The 17,585-nt window shown below is 41.8% G+C and overlaps 2 protein-coding genes across 2 annotated transcripts in view; one reads left to right on the top strand and one right to left on the bottom strand.

Annotated features, from left to right (window-relative positions):
• Nucleotides 1–3,494, top strand: part of GPR39 (G protein-coupled receptor 39) — a 255,556-nt gene extending 252,062 nt beyond the window's left edge. The window contains exon 2 of the mRNA XM_023543023.2: nt 2,156–3,494. Within this exon, the coding sequence (XP_023398791.1) occupies nt 2,156–2,667 (512 nt within the window). The 3' untranslated portion in view covers nt 2,668–3,494. The remainder of the gene's footprint in view (nt 1–2,155) is intronic.
• LYPD1 (LY6/PLAUR domain containing 1) overlaps nt 3,112–17,585 on the bottom strand; it is a 47,715-nt gene continuing 33,241 nt past the window's right edge. The window contains exon 4 of the mRNA XM_003406029.4: nt 3,112–3,347. Within this exon, the coding sequence (XP_003406077.2) occupies nt 3,112–3,347 (236 nt within the window). The remainder of the gene's footprint in view (nt 3,348–17,585) is intronic.

Genomic DNA, 17,585 nt, shown 5'->3' with positions numbered 1-17,585 from the left:
AGCACAGGTGCCTGGAAGCACCAGCTCTGCTCAAAACAGTGGAAAAAAAAAAATCCCTATTTCCTATGCAAGCTTTTATTTAAAAAAAAAAGGCAGTAAAAGGTTGATTTATGTTCCCATCCAGCAGCTATAACTAGGTGATTCAGAATACACTCTTGACTTAAAGTGATTTTTTACCTTTTCATCAGATCAATATGTTACATGGCCGATTTTATTTTTAGATTTACTAAAGGTTCTCAGGGCAGCAAATTCAAAGCAGAGGAATAAGCGCATTGGTTTGAACTTCAAGCTTGGCCTGAGGTGCATTTCTGAGGCCCTTCTTGCTGACGGCTAGGATTTGTTAAGGATTTGTTGTTGGAGGAGCTGGGCTCTTTTGGTGCCAGAGCACATGCCCAGGGCCCCTCCACCCTGGTCCAGGGATGCGCAGGCGAGTGGGTGCTGGAGTGCCAACCCTGGACGCCTAAACATGGCTGTTTCCCCTGGAGCATTTATCAATGAAATATTTACCATCGATTAGAGGCAGGAAGGGATCATTGCCAACAATTGCTTCCCTGTGGCTTCTGAGAAAATCAGGTTTGAAAACGTGAATGTTGTATTATGCAAGGTTGATGGGGGCAGAGGGACCCTTTCTAAATTTTCCAAAGGGGAGCTTACATTTTGGCTCCCCACAGGGCGGGAGCAAATGCTCAGCAGGTCCCTCATCTTCCCTCCTTGCTGTTCTGTTACTGTAGTCAGGGCCCCTGAGGGATCAGTTGTTGCTGTGGCCTTCGTAACATCTTTTTCTCTGTCAGAAGTTCATCAAAAAAGTGACGATCGTGTAAGCTGGAATGCGAACGAATGTACATGCAGTCAAATTTGCTGTGCAGAGGGAGGCTACAGAAGGGTTTCTCCTCTCTTCGTCGTTAGGTGCTACTGAGTCGGCTCCAATTCATGGCAACTTCATGTATAAAGTGAAGCCTGTGAAAGCTGGAACTTGAGGGGACTGTCTTGGTTTTCTGAGTCGTGCAAGTTTCCTGTCTTTGAGTGTATAGTTTTAACACTTTTCTACCATTCATTTTGGTGAAAAATATTTAAATTTTCCTTCTCTGACAGGTTTCCATCTTACACAGGTTCTGGCTTTCACTGTATAACAGAACAAAACGTTGCTCAGTCTTGCAGCATCCTCACAAATGGCTGAGCTCATTGTTGCAGCCACCATGTCAATCCATCTCCTGGAGGGTTTCCCTCATTCTCACTCACCCTCTACATTACCAAACACCATGTCTTTTTCTAGCCGTTGGTCTTTCCTGATGACGTGTCCAAAGTAAGCAAGGCGAAGTCTCACCATCCTCAGTTGTAAGGAGCATTTCGGCTGTACTCTCTTGTCTAGGGTCTGCTGTTTTTCTGGGCTGCTGACCCTGTGGCTCTGTGCTGGGAAGGGAGTAAACACATTACTGACTGAAACCTAAGACCAAGTTGAAGGAAGTTTTATATTTTCCAAATTGCTTTTGGATAATTTTTTTTTCCCCACAAGGGTGGAAGAGATGGTCTATCTAAAAGCATGTGAAAAGAAGCAGGTGCCATTGCAGATACACACATCATAAATACAGGTGGACCCGCCCAGCACATGTGTGTCCAAAAAGCATTCTCTGTGACAGGCTATTCCTGATCTTGCTTCCCCTGAAACTCAACGAAGCATCAGTGCAATTAAACGCACCTCGTTGTCACCAAAGGGCAGTACTTCCCTTTGACTCGAAAATAGCATCAGGCCTTCTTTATGCAGACATTCTACAAATACTGTTTAATATGGCTAGCCTGTATATATTTCTTTAAGACAAAAAGATAAAACCAGATTTATGGACCAATAAAATGCTTGGTGGATACACAAACATCAGTGAGAACATTCTTGAAATTAACAGGCATCAACAGGTATAAATAAACTGTCTAAAGCATTTAATGGTCTTTAACACAGGCAACTGCCCGGGTCTAGAAATAGTGTTAAATTTCTTTTTTTTTTTGCTAGTGGCAAAAGAAGCAGTCAAGCACAACATTGAGAAATTGGTACTATTTCCTGGCCAGTAAGCACAGAACCGAGGGACTAAATTTTTTTTTTTTTTTTTTCCTTTCTCTTTTGGTTCTCATGCCATTCCTCTCTCTCTCCCTCTTCCCTGCTCAGGGCTGATCGTGGTGACGTTAGCCGTGTGCTGGATGCCAAACCAGATTCGCAGGATCCTGGCTGCGGCCAAACCCAAGCAGGACTGGACCAAGGCCTACTTCCGGGCGTACATGATCCTGCTGCCCTTTGCAGACACCTTCTTCTACCTCAGCTCGGTGGTCAACCCGCTGCTGTACAACGTGTCCTCGCAGCAGTTCCGCAGCGTCTTCGTCCAGGTGCTGCGCTGTCACCTGACACTGCAGCACGCCAACCACGAGAGGCGGCTGCGCGCCCCCGCCGACAGCGCCCGCTCCGCCCGCCCGCTGATCTTCACGTCCTCGTGGCGCCACTCATCTGCTAGGAGAACTAATAAGGTTTTCTTAACCACTTTCCAGAGTGAGGCTAAGGCTGACCCTAAGCCCCCGCAGTTGAGTCTCAATTCGCTAGAGCCCAGCTCCGAGACACAACCAGCGGAGGCCGCTGCAGAAGCCAATTCTACTGCAGAGAATGGTCTCCAGGAGCATGAAGTGTGAATGTCAAGTGAGGAAGCCCTGCGTGGTAACCAGCCCTCCCCCGCTCACAGGCAAAAGCACCCGCACGCAGCAGTGACAGAATGAACCGGACCCCCATCAGGGACGGGAATGGAAGCTGGGGGACTTGGAAAAGGCAGGTGGTGTCTACCTTACTGTCTTCTGAGAGCAGATTCCGGCAGACTGACCTTGACTTTGATTACACTGTCGAGGGTGAACTTCTGCTCCACCCTGTTTCTTCATGTACACACTGAAAACTCAGTCAGACTGAATTTATTCAGAGCTTACAAAAATGTTTGACACTGAGCTCTTTCATTATTCTCAAAGAAACAAAAAAGAAAGAGGACACAGACTCCTCCCTACCCCAGAATACAGGGATGGCCAGAGGGGGCGCGCGAGGGCCAGGAGAACAACGCAGGAGCGGCTGGCTGGGGGTCTCCGTCGGCTTCAGCAGTGCACCAAGGAGTGGGCTAGTTTGAGGAGCAGGATGGTGGTGGGGAGCTCTGGCCTCAGGGCCGTGGCAGAACTGCCCCTTTTCTTGGGCCGGGGCCCGTTGCAGAGTGGGGTATTGCAGCAACTGATGCACACTGAGTTCAGTTTCCCCGGGGAGCAGAAGGACTGGTACCCGGCGGAGGCGATGAGGCAGGCCGCGGACGACGCACATGACTTGCGGTACATGATTCCTGCAACACAGACCCAAAAGAGCTGGGTTAGCATGCGCTGGTCAAAGTCAGCTGTCTCTCTGAGCCCAAATTCACAGTGTTTCCTCACTCCTCCTACAAGCCAGGGAGGTGCTCTGGGGTATTTTGTGGAGCCCCCCGAAAAGCACAAGAAACAGTATATATATATATATATATGTATATATATATATTATATATATATACACGTAGTGAAGGAGACAGTCATCATTTCACCAAAGTTGTTCCCCAAGCTATTCTGGGTGCCAGTATCAGCTACTGTACCAAAGAATAAACAGCTGTTAAAATCAAAGTCTAGTTTTTTAAGCCAGAGTTCACACCGTGCACTACCACAGACCTTTCCAGTTATTAGTGTGTGTATACACACACACATACATATATATATATATTTTGGTTCAGACTCTGTAATGCCAGGGAGGACCACAACTGAGTTTCTAGATTGTATCTCTATTATTAATATGTAAGTGATGACAGAGCTGTGGGTCTCAAATACATGTATATCAAATCGAGGAATATTCTGAAAGACCAAATTCCCTTCTGAAGTAGCCCTGATCTTTCCCAGGTTTGAAGGGCCCACTGAGTTTGGGTGAAGGAGGCCTGGTTGGCAGAGTACCCAGTTCAGTTTTTTTTGTCACGGAAGTTTTGTGCTTAGAAAGTGGTCACCACAAAGCTGGCATTCAATACCATGCACTGTTTGGCCACAGAAGGAAGCCACTCTGCAAGACTGTAGGACTGTTTTAAAGTCATCTAAACCAAACCACTTACTGTCAAGTCGATTCTCACTCATGGTTACCATGTGCTGCAGAGTAGAACTGTGCCACACAGTTTTCAAGGCTGTGAAATTTTGTAAGCAGATCACCAGGCCTTTCTTCCAAGACACCTCTGGGTGGATTCAGGCTACCAACTTTTTTGGTTAGTAGTCAAGTGCTTAACTATTTGTGCCACCCAGGGACTCCCTGTCACCAAATTAAGGTGTCTCAGATTGTCAGATTGCCATTTGTCTTCTTATAGCTGGAAGTTTGATACTCAATTCAAATAATAGCTAAGCTTACTTAAACAGCTGCAATAATGGACTCATACCAACAATCAAGAAGATGGCATATTAAGGGGAACGTTTTGTTCTGTTATACGTAAGGTCAGAACCAACTTGACGGAAGCTCACCACAAGCATACTGAGTGCTTTCCTATATGCCAGGCACTATTCTAAGGGCCGCAGTGTGTACTAGCTATTTACCATCTACAACAACTCTACAAGGAAGTCACCTGGTCATCCCATTTTACAGATGGGGAGCCTGAGAGCCAGCCAGAGAGGTTCAATAATTTGCCCAAGGTCACACAACTAGAAAGTGGGGGAGTTGGAATTTGATCCCAACACCTGGGCTTCATGCTGTCAATTCTGTATTACTGTATGGCAAAGAGCCAACTGCAACAATTTTTTTTTGGCTTCATGCTGCATCATCAAAGATAGCTTTTGATGTGTGTCATGGGGAGCTGTTTTATTTTGTATCAATAAATTTTTTTTTTTTGACAAATAGCAATATTTAACATTAAAACTCAGACATAGACGTGAATGGTTTCAGCCTGGTTTCTGCCCAGCACAACTGAGGGATCTAATACATTCCACCAGCCAGGGCTCCTTAGACTCTTGATTCCCGGCAGGTGCGTGTAGGCGGATATCCTTTGGTTTGGGCCGCTCCTCTCCTTTGAGAATTGCTGCTTTGGGTACTGTGGAAAAGTAAAGAATTGAACTGCCTAAAACTTCAAGTGGGAGGTGGTAAGCACTTTAGATTTACATTAAAACATGCAATTTCATGTCATTCTTTTCTATAACTGCAACTTTGGAAGGATGGATTTTCTAACACTGTTAGAAAGTCCTGAAAGGTGACTTGTCTGGAAGATAAAGCCCAAGTCTAGAGGGGAAGGGGACATTGTTTGATTTCTAAGGACTATGTTCAAAATGAGAACATCTGCAAACATCCGTTAATAATACGATTGGAAGGTACGAAGTAGGAATCTAGGAAAATTGGAAGTCATCAGAAATGAAATGGAGTGCATAAACATAGATAGCCTAGGTGTTAGTGAGCTGAAATGAACTCGTATTAGCCCTTGTGAATCAAACAATCATATGGTAGTATGCCGGGAATGACAAATTGAAGAGGAATGGTGTTGCATTCATCATCAAAAAGAACATTTCAAGATCTATCCTGAAGCACAATGCTGTCAGTGACGGGGTAATATCCATATGCCTACAAAGACCAGTTAATATTACTCTTGCGCACCAACCACTAATGCCAAAGATGAGAAAACTGAAGATTGTTACCACCTTCTGCAGTCTGAAATTGATCAAACATGCAATCAAGATGCATTGATAATTACAGGAGATTGGAATGTGAAAGTGGGAATAAGAAGGAACAGTAGTTGGAAAATACAGCCTTGGTGATAGAAATGATGCCAGAGGTTGCATGATAGAATTTTGTAAGACCAATGGCTTCTTCACTGCAAATGCCCTTTTTTCACCAACATAAATGCTGACTATACACGTGAACTTTGCAAGATGGAATACACAGGAATCAAACTGACTACATCTGTGGAAAGAGACAATGGAAAAGCTCAATATCATTAGAACAAGGCCAGGAGCCAACTGTGGAGAAGACCACTGATTGCTCATATGCAAGCTCAAGTTGAAGAAAATTAAAACAAGTCCACAAGAGCCAATGTATGACCTTGAGTATAGTCCATCTGCATTTAGAGACCATCTCAAGAATAAATTTGACTTATTAAACAGTGATGACTGACGACCAAAGTTGTGGAGTGACATCAAGGACATCATGCATAAAAAAGGCAAAAAGGTCATTAAAAAGACAGGAAAGAAAAGACCAAAATAGGTGACTGAAGAGTCTCTGAAACTTCCTCTTGAATGTAGAGTAGCTAAAGTGAAAGGAAGAAATGATGAAGTAAAAGAGGTGAGCAAAAGATTTCAAAGGGGGGCTTGAGAAGACAAAGTATTATAATGTGCAAACACCTAGAGTTGGGAAACCAAAAGGGAAGAACACGCTTGACATTTCTCAAGTGGAAAGAACTAAAGAGAAAATTCAAGCCTCAAGTTGCAATATTGAAAGGTTTCTATGGGGGAAATATTAAACAGTACAGGAAATAGCAAAAGAATATGGAAGGGATAAACAGAGTCGCTGTACCAAAAATAACTGGTTGACATTCAACAATTTCAAGAGGTAACATATGATCAAGAACTGAAGGTACTGAAGGAAGAAGTCCCAGCTACACTGAAGGCATTGGGTGAAAAACTAGGCTCCAGGAACTGACAGAATACCAATAGAGATGTTCCGGCAAATGGCTGCAGCACTGAAAGCACTAACCTATGCCAAAAAATCTGGAAGACAGCTACTTGACCAACTGGGAGAGATTCATAGTTGTGCCCATTCCAAAGAAAGGTGATCCAACTGAATAAGGAAATTATCAAACAATATCACATGCAAGTAAAATTTTGCTCAAGATCATTAAACAGTGGTTGCAGCAGTACATCAACAGGGAACGGCCAGAAATTCAAGCTGGATTCAGAAGAGGACATGGAATGAATGAGGGCTGTCATTGCTGATGTCACATGTATCCTGGCTGAAAACACAGAATACCAGAACGGTGGTTACCTGTGTTTTATTGACTGTGCAAAGGCATTCAGCTATGTAGATCATAATAAATTATGGATAACATTGCGAAGAATGGGAATTGCCAGAACACTTACTTGGGCTCAAGCAGAACCTGCACATAGACCAAGAGGTAGTCATTAGTACAGGACAAGGGCATATGCATGGTTTAAAATCAGGAAAGGTGTGTGTCAGGGTTGTATCCTTTCCTCATACTTATTCAATGTGTATGTGGAGCAAATAATCCAAGAAGCTGGGCTATATGAAGAAGGAGACATCACGATTGGAGGGAGACTCATTAACATTCTGCAATATGCAGATGACACAACCTTGCATGCTGAAGGAGGACTTGAAGCACTTGCTGATGAAGATCAAAGACCACAGCCTTCAGTATGGATTACATCTCAACATAAAGAAAACAAGAATCCTCACTACTGGACCAATAAGCAACATCATGGTAAACGGAGAAATGATTGATGTTGTCAAGGATTTCATTTTACTTGGATTCACAATCAATCAATGCCCATGGAAACAGCAGCCAAGAAATCAAAAGATGCATTGCATTGGGTAAATCTGCTGCAAAAGACCTCTTTAAAATGTTGAAAAGCAAAGATATCACTTTCAGGAGTAAGGTGCTCCTGACCCAAGCCATGGTATTTTCAGTCACCTCGTATGCATGTGAAAGCTGGACAGTGAGGAAGGAAGACTAAAGAAGAATTGATGCCTTTGAATTATGGTGTTGGTGAAGAATACTGAATATACCATGGACTTTCTGAAGAATGAACAAATCTGTCTTGGAAGAAGTACAGCCAGAATGCTCCTTAGCAGCAAGGATGGCAAGACTTTGTCTTACATACTTTGGACATGTCATCAGGAGGGACTGGTCCCTGGAGAAGGACACCCTGCTTGATAAAGTAGAGGGTCAGCAAAAAAGAAAGATGCTCAGTGAGATGGATTGATACAGTGGCTACAACAATGGTCTCAAGGATAATAACAATTGTGAGGATGATGCAGGACTGGGCAGTGTTTCGTTCTGTTGTACTTAGGGTCATTATGAGTGAGAACTGACTTGATGGCACCTAACAACATGATATAGGGTGTCGTCCAGTTATATAGATTTCTCATTTAAAAAAAAAAAAAGCCCGTTGCTGTTGAGTTGATTCTGACTCATAATGACCCTATAGAACAAAGTAGAACTGCCCCATAGGGTTTCTAAGAAGCATCTGGTGAATTTGAACTGCTGACCTTTTGGTTAACAGCTGCGTTCTTCACCACTTTGCCACTAGGGTGCCATTGGAAATTCAAGATTATAAAAGGCTTTGAGAGAAGAGAAAGACGTTTTACTCGTTCTTTTGACTGAATTTAAACTGGTGGTGATAACCCAGGTAAAACTGCCTTACAGAGACATGGGGTGGGGCTGGGGGGTCGGGGGGTAAGGCTGGGCAGAAAGGCTGACCATTTAGAGTCTGCAAAGATATGGAGACAAACCACCTCTCCCAGGGCCTCACGTAAAGAACAATATTCTGGAACATTTTTCTGGACTCCTAACCAGGTAGGATGGGGAGGAAGTCCAGGGAGAACCAGGAAGTGGTCTTGGGAAATAGAGAATTTCTCTGAAAGGAGGACATGACTGAATATCTCACATGCCCATGAGTTTAAGCACAAGGAAGTCACAGTAGCCTGTGAACTAGAACTGCTTAAGAAGCCATAGAAGAGAACATGAAGGACCCAAGAGCCAGACATGTGCAGAATAAGACTGAAAGGAAATAAAATGGGGACTCAGGAGTATTTACCATCAGTTACATGCATACGAGGATTAACTCCAAGTAGATCTCGGATTTAAATGTTAAACTAAAAACCAAAGAAGTACTAAAAGAAATTTTGGAACCTTAGGAGATTTATAATTTAAGATTAGTGAACGGTTTTCAATAATACCCAAAAGCCATTAAAGGAAAGATTGATGAATTAAATTATGCAGAAATAAAAACACAAATCTCTGATAAAAATCACAAAAATGAAATATTGGGAAAAATGTTTGCAACTGAAATCACAAAGAGCAAATGTCCTTAATAGGTAAAATTGTCCTATAAATCAGGAAGAATCATAACTCATTAGAAAAATGGGGACAGCAAATGATCAAGACAATTTACAGAAAAGGAAATATAAAGGGCTTTGAAGTACATGAAAAGATGCTCACCCTCCATCGTAATAAAGAGAAATGCAAATTAAAACTACCTTGAGAGAGAGGAGTAGTCAGACACTTTGTGTTGTCTCTTTCACAACAACCCCCAAAACCCAGTGCCATTGAGTCAATTCTGACTCGTAGCGACCCTATAGTAAAGACCCGAAAAAACAATATCGGATATATATGACAATCTAGAAACCCTAAGCATCAAAGGACAAAGCTGAAGAACCGGACTAAGAGGGGAGACAATTGAAAAACAGTGGAAATGAACTAGATAGTGCCTGGCTACAACTGATGACTGCCCTCACAGGGAATACAACAGAGAAGCCCTGAGGAAGCAGGAGAGCAGTGGGATGCAGACCCCAAATTCTCGTAAAAAGACCAGACTTTATGGTCTGACTGAGGCTAGAAGAACCCTGGTGGTCATGGCCCCCAGACCTTCTGTTGGCCCAGGACAGGAACCATTCCCAAAGCCAACTCTTCAGATGGATTGGACTGGACAATGGGTTGGAGAAGGATGTTAATGAGCAATGAGCTTCTTGGATCAGGTGGACAGTTGAGACTATGTTGGCATCTCCTGCCTGGAGGGGAAATGAGAGGGTAGAGGGGGTTAGAAGTTGGCAAAATGGGCATGAAAAGAGAGATTGGAGGGAGGAAGCGGGCACTCTCATTAGGGGGAGAGCAATTGGGAACACGTAGCAAGGTGTATATAAGTTTTTGTGTGAGAGACTGACCTGATTTGTAAACTTTCGCTTAAAGCACAATAAAAATTAAAAAAAAAAAAAAAGCAGTGGAAATGGGGAATTACAGGTCACTGGTGTCCTGCTAGATGAATCTGCACAGCATGGACATACTGAGGGAAGCAGCAGCATCCCAAGTTGAAATCCACACCATCTGGTGCAGCTAAGCAGGAGTGACTCTGCATGTATCTCCAGAACCAAACAGGAGTGACACCAGATATATGAAAGTTGAGTGTACACTCCCAACCCACTGTGCATAACAAAGCCCTAACCCCAGCAGAGCTCCCCAGGCCAAGGAGCACTCTCTCCACCTCATCCATCCCCCTCCCCGCTCTGACAACAGTCTGGCAGCATCTACCCAGCCACGTCCTCTAAGCCAGGAACTTGTGACCCTGGTTCAGAGGCACACACCCCTCCACCCAGCCATGGGCATGGGGGTCCATGGGCCTGCAGCAACCTCCACCCCCTCCAGTCACCTGCACTGGTGTCTTGCTGGCTCACTCAGCACAGCACCTACACATTGGCATAAGATGAGTAGCGTTCCCATTTTCACTGGAAGCAGCCAAGCATGCCAGTCAACACTGCCCTCTAAGCCTGCAGCTCTTGGCCCAGCCTGAGGTGCTTGCCCGTTAGTCAGCCCCTGGCATAAGGGGTGTATAGGCTTCCAGTGCTGATCACCCACACCAGTGCCTTGCTGGTCAAACCAGCAAAGCATGCTCTCATTAGGAGAAAGTGGGCAGGGCTCCCAGCTGAAGTCCATTTGAATCTGAAGTAGCCAAGCGGGAGCTGAAGATCTGTAGCATTTGAGTCAACCCACTCCAGCCAGCCACTCACAGCAGGAGGCTGGGAACCAGTGGTGCCCCCCAATCTCTCTAGTCAACAGCACCGGGTACTCAAGGACCAGCTGCATTCACCTCTCCCCTCAACTATGTGTTCTAGTGGACAGGGGCATACCTTACATCTGCGAAGCTGACAGCCCCATATATTGCCCCCCCACATTGCCCCCTACTGCAACCAGAGACCTGTGACTGCTCCAAACACCCCCATGCAGCCCTGCCTACCCAGGACTGTAGGTGAGAATCTCTGCACCACACACTTGGTGACCAACGACCAAGGCACCTACACCTTGACCAACCGCCAAGTGGTGGAACACATATATAACATCCAAACCAATGACCAGGGAGAACACCCCTTGCACCCACGGCCACATGACCAGCAGGACACATTCATCACCTCACCAAAAACTCCACCTACATCCTCAGCAGCCCCACAAAAACACTGAACAGACTCCTGGGCACACATACTGAGTAGCTGCTCCACCAATGTAGAGACAGAAGGTGAGAGCTTCAACATGGCCAGATTAATAACTCCAGTAGCACACATCCCAAGCCTACTTGGATATATTAAAACAAAACAACAAAAAATCAGGATGCAGTAAACAAACATACAATAGATAAACACGTTAACTTCTTGATGCCTCAGAGACAACAGTCAATATGAAATCACATTAAGAAGCGGAACAAGATGGCTCCAGCAAGCAACCAAAATAAAGAACAAGGAAACCTTCCAGAGGAAAATAAGGCAATGGGACTACCTGATAAAGAAGTCAAAAGACTAATATACAGAGGTATCGGAGATCAAGAAGGAGATTAACGAAAACAGACCAAATGAGGAACACACAGGCAAAGCTATACAAGAATTCAGGAAAACAGTACAAGAACAAAACAACAGAATAAATAGGCTACTAGAAACCACACAGAAACAGCAACAAGAAATCCAAAAAATTAACAGTAAAATTTTAGAATGAGACAATTCAATAGAAGGTCATAGGAGCATGAGATAATGGAAGTCAGAATTAGATGGAAGATAAATACCTTGGCAGCAATTTGTTTGAGGAAAATCAGAAAAAAGAATGAAGAAAGCCTAAGAATTATGTGGGATACTATCAAGAGGAAAAACCCACAAGTGATTGGAGTTCCAGAATGGGGTGGGAAGAGGGGAAAACTGAAAACACAGAGTTGTTGAAGATTTGCTGGCAGAAAACTTCCTTAATATCGTGAAAGGTGAGAAGCTATCTATCCAAGAAGTTCAACAAACCCCATATAAGACAGACCCGAAAAGAAAGTCACCAAGACATATCATAATAAAACTTGCCAAAACCAAAGACAAAAAAAGAGATCTGAGAGCAGCTAGGATAAAATGAAAAGTCACCGACAATGGAGAACCAATAAGACTAAGCTCTGATTACTCAGCAGAAACCATGCAGGCAAGAAGGTAATGGGGTGATATATATAAAGTCTTGAAGGAAAAATATTGCCAGTCAGGAATTATATATCCAGCAAAATTGTCTCTCAAATATGATGGCAAAATTAGGTCATTTCCAGATAAACAGAAATTAAGGGAATATGTAAAAACCAAACCAAAATTACAAGAAATATTGAAGTGAGTCCTCTGGTTAGAGAGCCAACAACATTAGACAACAATCCAAGACTAGGACACAGGACAGATCAACCAGACACCAACCCGGATAAGGAATTCACAAAAATAAAACAAAGATAAAAGGCTGAAAATAGGGAACCAGAGATGTCAATACACAAACGATGAAAAAGTCAAAACAAAAGGAGGGAATAAACACTGTAGTCAAAGAACTTCCATATGCAGAGGAAGTCAAGATGATATTAAGTAATAACAGACTATTTTAAACTTAGAAAAATAAAGGTAAATTTCCAGGTAACCACAAAGAAAGCTAACAAACCTACCCACAAAAATAAAAAAGTCTCAGTGAACACAAAATCAACAATAATGAAAGAAAAAGAAAATCCATAAACAAAAAGAACTCAGCACATAAAATTAAACAGCTCAAAGAAACCATCAACATCACACACACACACACACTATATATATATATATATATATACACACACACAACAACAAAACAACAGGAAACTCATACCTTATCAATAATTATACTGAACGTAAATGGCCTAAATGTACCAGTACAGAGAGTGGCAGAATGGAGAAAAAAACACTATCCATCTATATGCTGCCTACAAGAGATGTACCTTAGACAGAAAGACAAACTAAAACTCAAAGGATGGAAAAATATATATCAAGCAAACATTAAACAAAAGAGCAGGCATGGCAATATTAATCTTGGATAAAATAGAGTTTAAAGCAAAATCCACCATAAAGGATAAGGAAAAACACTATATAAGGATTCAAGGGTCACTACGCCAGGAGGACATAACCATAATAAATACATATGCATCCAATGGCAGGGCTCCAAAATACATAAACTCTAACAGCACTGAAAAGAGAAATAGTTCCACAATAATAGTAGTAGGCTTCAACACACTTTTAGTGAAGGACAGAACATCTAGAAAGAAACTCAGTAAAGATACAGAAGATCTAAATACCACAAACAAACAACTAAATCTCACAGACATATACAGAACACACTCCACCCAAAAGCAGCAAAATATACATTCTTTTCCAGTGCACGTGGATCACTCTCTGGAATAGGCCACATTATAGGCCACAATGTAAGCCTTACAAAACCCAAAGCATGGAAACAATACAAGGCATCTTCGCTGATCATAATGCAATAAAGGTAGAAATCAAAACAGAAACTGTAAGAAAAAAGTCAAACACATGGAAACTGAACAGCACCTTTTCTTAAAAACTTCTGGGTAATAGAAGAAATCAAGGATGGAATAAAAAAAATTCATAGACTCAAATGAAACTGAAAACACATCTTATCAAAACCTTTGGGACACAGCAAAAGCAGTGTTTAGAGGTCAGTTTATACCAATAAATGTACACATCAAAAAAGAAAGAAAGAAAGAAAAAGGCCAAAATCAAAACACTGACCATACAACTCAAACAAATAGAAAGAGTACAGCAAAAGAAGCCCTCAGTTACCAGAATAAAGGAAATAATTAAGATCAGGGCAGAAATAAATAGAGAATAGATAAACAATAGAAAGAATTAACAAGACCAAAACTTGGTTCTGTGGAAAGATCAACAAAATCGACAAACCACTGGCCAAACTGACAAAAGAAAAACCAGAGAGGAAGCAAATAATCCGAATAAGAAATGAGACAGGTGATATCACAACAGACCCAACTGAAAAGGATCATAACAGAATACTATGAAAAACTGTACTCCAGTAAACTTGAGGACCTAGAGGAAATGGACAAATTTAATTTCTTTTTTTTTACCTACCTACCTAAACTAATACAAACTGAGGTAGAAAAATGAAAACAGACCCATAACAAAAGAAGATATTGAAGAGGTAATTAAAAAAAAAGAAAAAAACTCCCAACAACAAAGAAAGCCCTGGCCTGGATGGCTTCACTGGAAAATTCTACCAAACATTCAGAGAAGAGCTCACAACAATACTACTCAAACTATTTCAGTGCATGGAAAAGAAGGAATACTCTCGAATTCATTCTATGAAGCCAGCATAACCCTGATACCAAAGCCAGGCAAAAACATCACAAAAAAAGAAAACTATAGACCAATATCTCTCATTAACATAAATGCAAAAAACTCTAGCCAACAGAATTCAACAGCATATCAAAATAATAATAATAATACATCATGACCAAGTGGGATTCATACCAGGTATGCAGGGATGATCCAACATTAGAAAATCAATCAATGTAATCCACCACATAAACAGAAGAATCACATGATCATATCAATTGATGCAGAAAAGGCATTTGACAAAGTCCCACACCTATTCCTGACAAAAACTCTAAGCAAAATAGGAATAGAAGGAAATTCTTTGACATAATAAAGGGCATTTATATAAAAACAACAGCCAACATCATTCTCAACAGAGAGATACTGAAACCATTCCTTGTGATAACGGGACCCAGACAAGGATTTTCTTTATCACCCCTCTTATTCAACATCTTGCTGGATGTCCCAGCTAGAACATTATGGCAAGAAGTAAAGGGCATCCTAGCTGGTAAGGAAAAGGTAAAACTATCCCTATTTGCAGATGATATGCCTTATAGATGGAAAACCCCAAAGAATCCACAAGAAAGCTACTGGAACTAATAAGAATATTTCAGCAAAGTAGCAGAACACAAGATTAACATACAAAAATCAGTTGGATTCCTCTACAATAGCCCCCAAGAAGAAAAAATATTTAGCAATAAATCTAAACAGGGACGTAAAGGACCTATACAAAGAAAACTACAAAACATTACTGCAAGGAACTAAAAGAAACCTATGTAAGTGAAAAACATACCATGTTTATGGATAAGACTCAACATTGTGAAAATGTCAATACCACCCAAAGCGATCTACAGATACAAAATGCAATCCCCATCCAAATTTCAACAACGTTCTTTAACAAGAGGGAGAAAAAAAATCGCAAAGTTTATATGGAAAGGGAAGAGGCCCTGGAAAAGTAAAGCATGACTGAAGAAGAAGAAGAAAAGTGGGAGGCGTCACACTACCTGATCTTAGAACATTATTACACAGCCACCGTAGTCAAAACATCATGGTATTGGTATAGCAGATGCATAGACCAATGGAACAGAATTGAGAACCCAGATATTTGAAAAAGGGTCAAAGTCTGTTAAATGGGAAAAGACAGTCTCTTTAACAAATGGTACTGGCATAACTGGATGTCCATCTGTAAAAAAAAATGAATCAAGATCCATACCTCACACTATACAAAAAAACTAACTCAAAAAAACCTAAATACAAAATCTAAAATGATAAAGATCATGGAAGAAAAAATAGGGACAATGCCAGGGGCCCTAATACATGGCATAAATAGTATAAAAACCATAACTAACAATGCACAAAGACCAGAAGAGAAACTAGACAACTGGGAGCTCCTAAAAATTAAAACACTTAATGTTCATCAAAAGAATTCAGCAAAAGAGTAAAAAGAGAAACTACACACTGGGAAAAAAATTTCTAACAAGGGTCTAATCTCTAAAGTCTATGAAATACTTCAACACCTCAAGAACAAATAGCCAATTAAAATGGGCAAAAGATATGAACAGACACTTCACCCAAGAAGACATTCAGGTGGCTAAAAGATACGTGATGAAATGCTCGTGGTCATTAGCCGTTCAAAAAACCAAAACCAAATAGACTGCCGTCAAGTCCTCTCCAACTCATAGTGACCCTATAGGAGAGTAGAACTGTCCCGTAGGGTTTCCATTAGAGAACTGCAAATCAGAAAAATGAGATACCATCTCACCTCGACATTACTGACACGAATCACAACAACAGAAAATAACAAATGCTGGAGAGGCTGTGGAGAAAATGGAACCCTTATGCACTGCTGGTAGCAGTGCAAAATGTTTATACCACTTTGAAAAACGAACATGGCACTTCCTTAAAAATCTAGAAATAGAAATACCATACCATCTGGCAATCCCACTTCTAGGAATATACTATAGAGAAATAAGAACCATCTCATGAATAAACATATGCACACCCATATTCACCGCAGCTGGAAATCCTGGTGGCATAGTTGTTAAGAGCTACAGCTGCTATCCACCAGGTGCTCCTTGGAAACCCTACGGGGGGCAGTTCTACTCTGTCCTGTAGGGTTGCTATGAGTCAAAATTGACTAGACGGCAACAGGTTTATTCATTGCAGCCCTATTCACAATAGCAAAAAGATGGAAAATCCTAAATGCTCATCATCATGAATCTGCAAAATATCTCACAACATGAATGAATCTGGAAGGCATTATGCTGAGTGAAATAAGTCACAAAAGGACAAATATTGCATGAGACCGCTATTATAAGAACTCAAGAAAAGGTTTACACACAGGAAAAAAAAAAAAAAAAAAAAACCTTTTGATAGTTAGGGAGGGAGGGGGAAAGGAAATCACTAACTAGATAGTAGACAAGTGTCAACTTTGGTCAAGGTAAAGTTGACACACAATATAGGGAAAGTCAGCACAACTTGACCAAAGCAAAGGCATGGAAGTTTCCTAGACACACCCAAACACCTTGAGGGACCAAGTTGCTGGGGTTGGGGGCTGGAGACTATAGTCTCAAAGGACATCTAAGTCAATTGGCATAACATAGTTCATAAAGAAAATGTTCTACATCCCACTTGGTGAGCAGCATCTGGGTTCTTAAAAGTTTGTGAGCATCCATCTAAGATACATCTTTTCATACCATCCCATGTGAAGCAAAGGAGAAAGAAAAAAAAACAAAGACATAAGGAAAATATTAGCCCAAAGGACTAAAGGACCACATGAACCAGAGACTCCACCAGCTGGGCCAAGAACTAGATGATGCCAGGCTACCACCACCAACTGCTCCGACAGGGATCACAACAGAAGGTCCCAGACAATGCCGGAGAAAAATGTAGAACAAAATGCAAACTCACAGATAAAGTCCAGACCTAGTAGTCTGACAGAGACTGGAGGAATTCCCAAGACTATGGCCCCCAGACACTCTGCTAACCCAAAACTGAAACCACTCCCGAAGCCCAGTTTTCAGATAAAGATTAGTCAGGCCTATAAAACAAAAAATAACATGCATGAAGAACATGCTTCTTAGTTCCATCAAATATATGAGACCAAACGGGCAACTCCTGTACAAAAGCAAGGCAAGAAGGCAGGAAGGGACAGAAACTGGACGAATGGACA

This window comes from Loxodonta africana, chromosome 6 (genome assembly GCF_030014295.1).
Source record: "Loxodonta africana isolate mLoxAfr1 chromosome 6, mLoxAfr1.hap2, whole genome shotgun sequence".
Classification (NCBI taxonomy): domain Eukaryota; kingdom Metazoa; phylum Chordata; class Mammalia; order Proboscidea; family Elephantidae; genus Loxodonta; species Loxodonta africana.
This window is presented reverse-complemented; position numbering and strand designations above follow the sequence as displayed.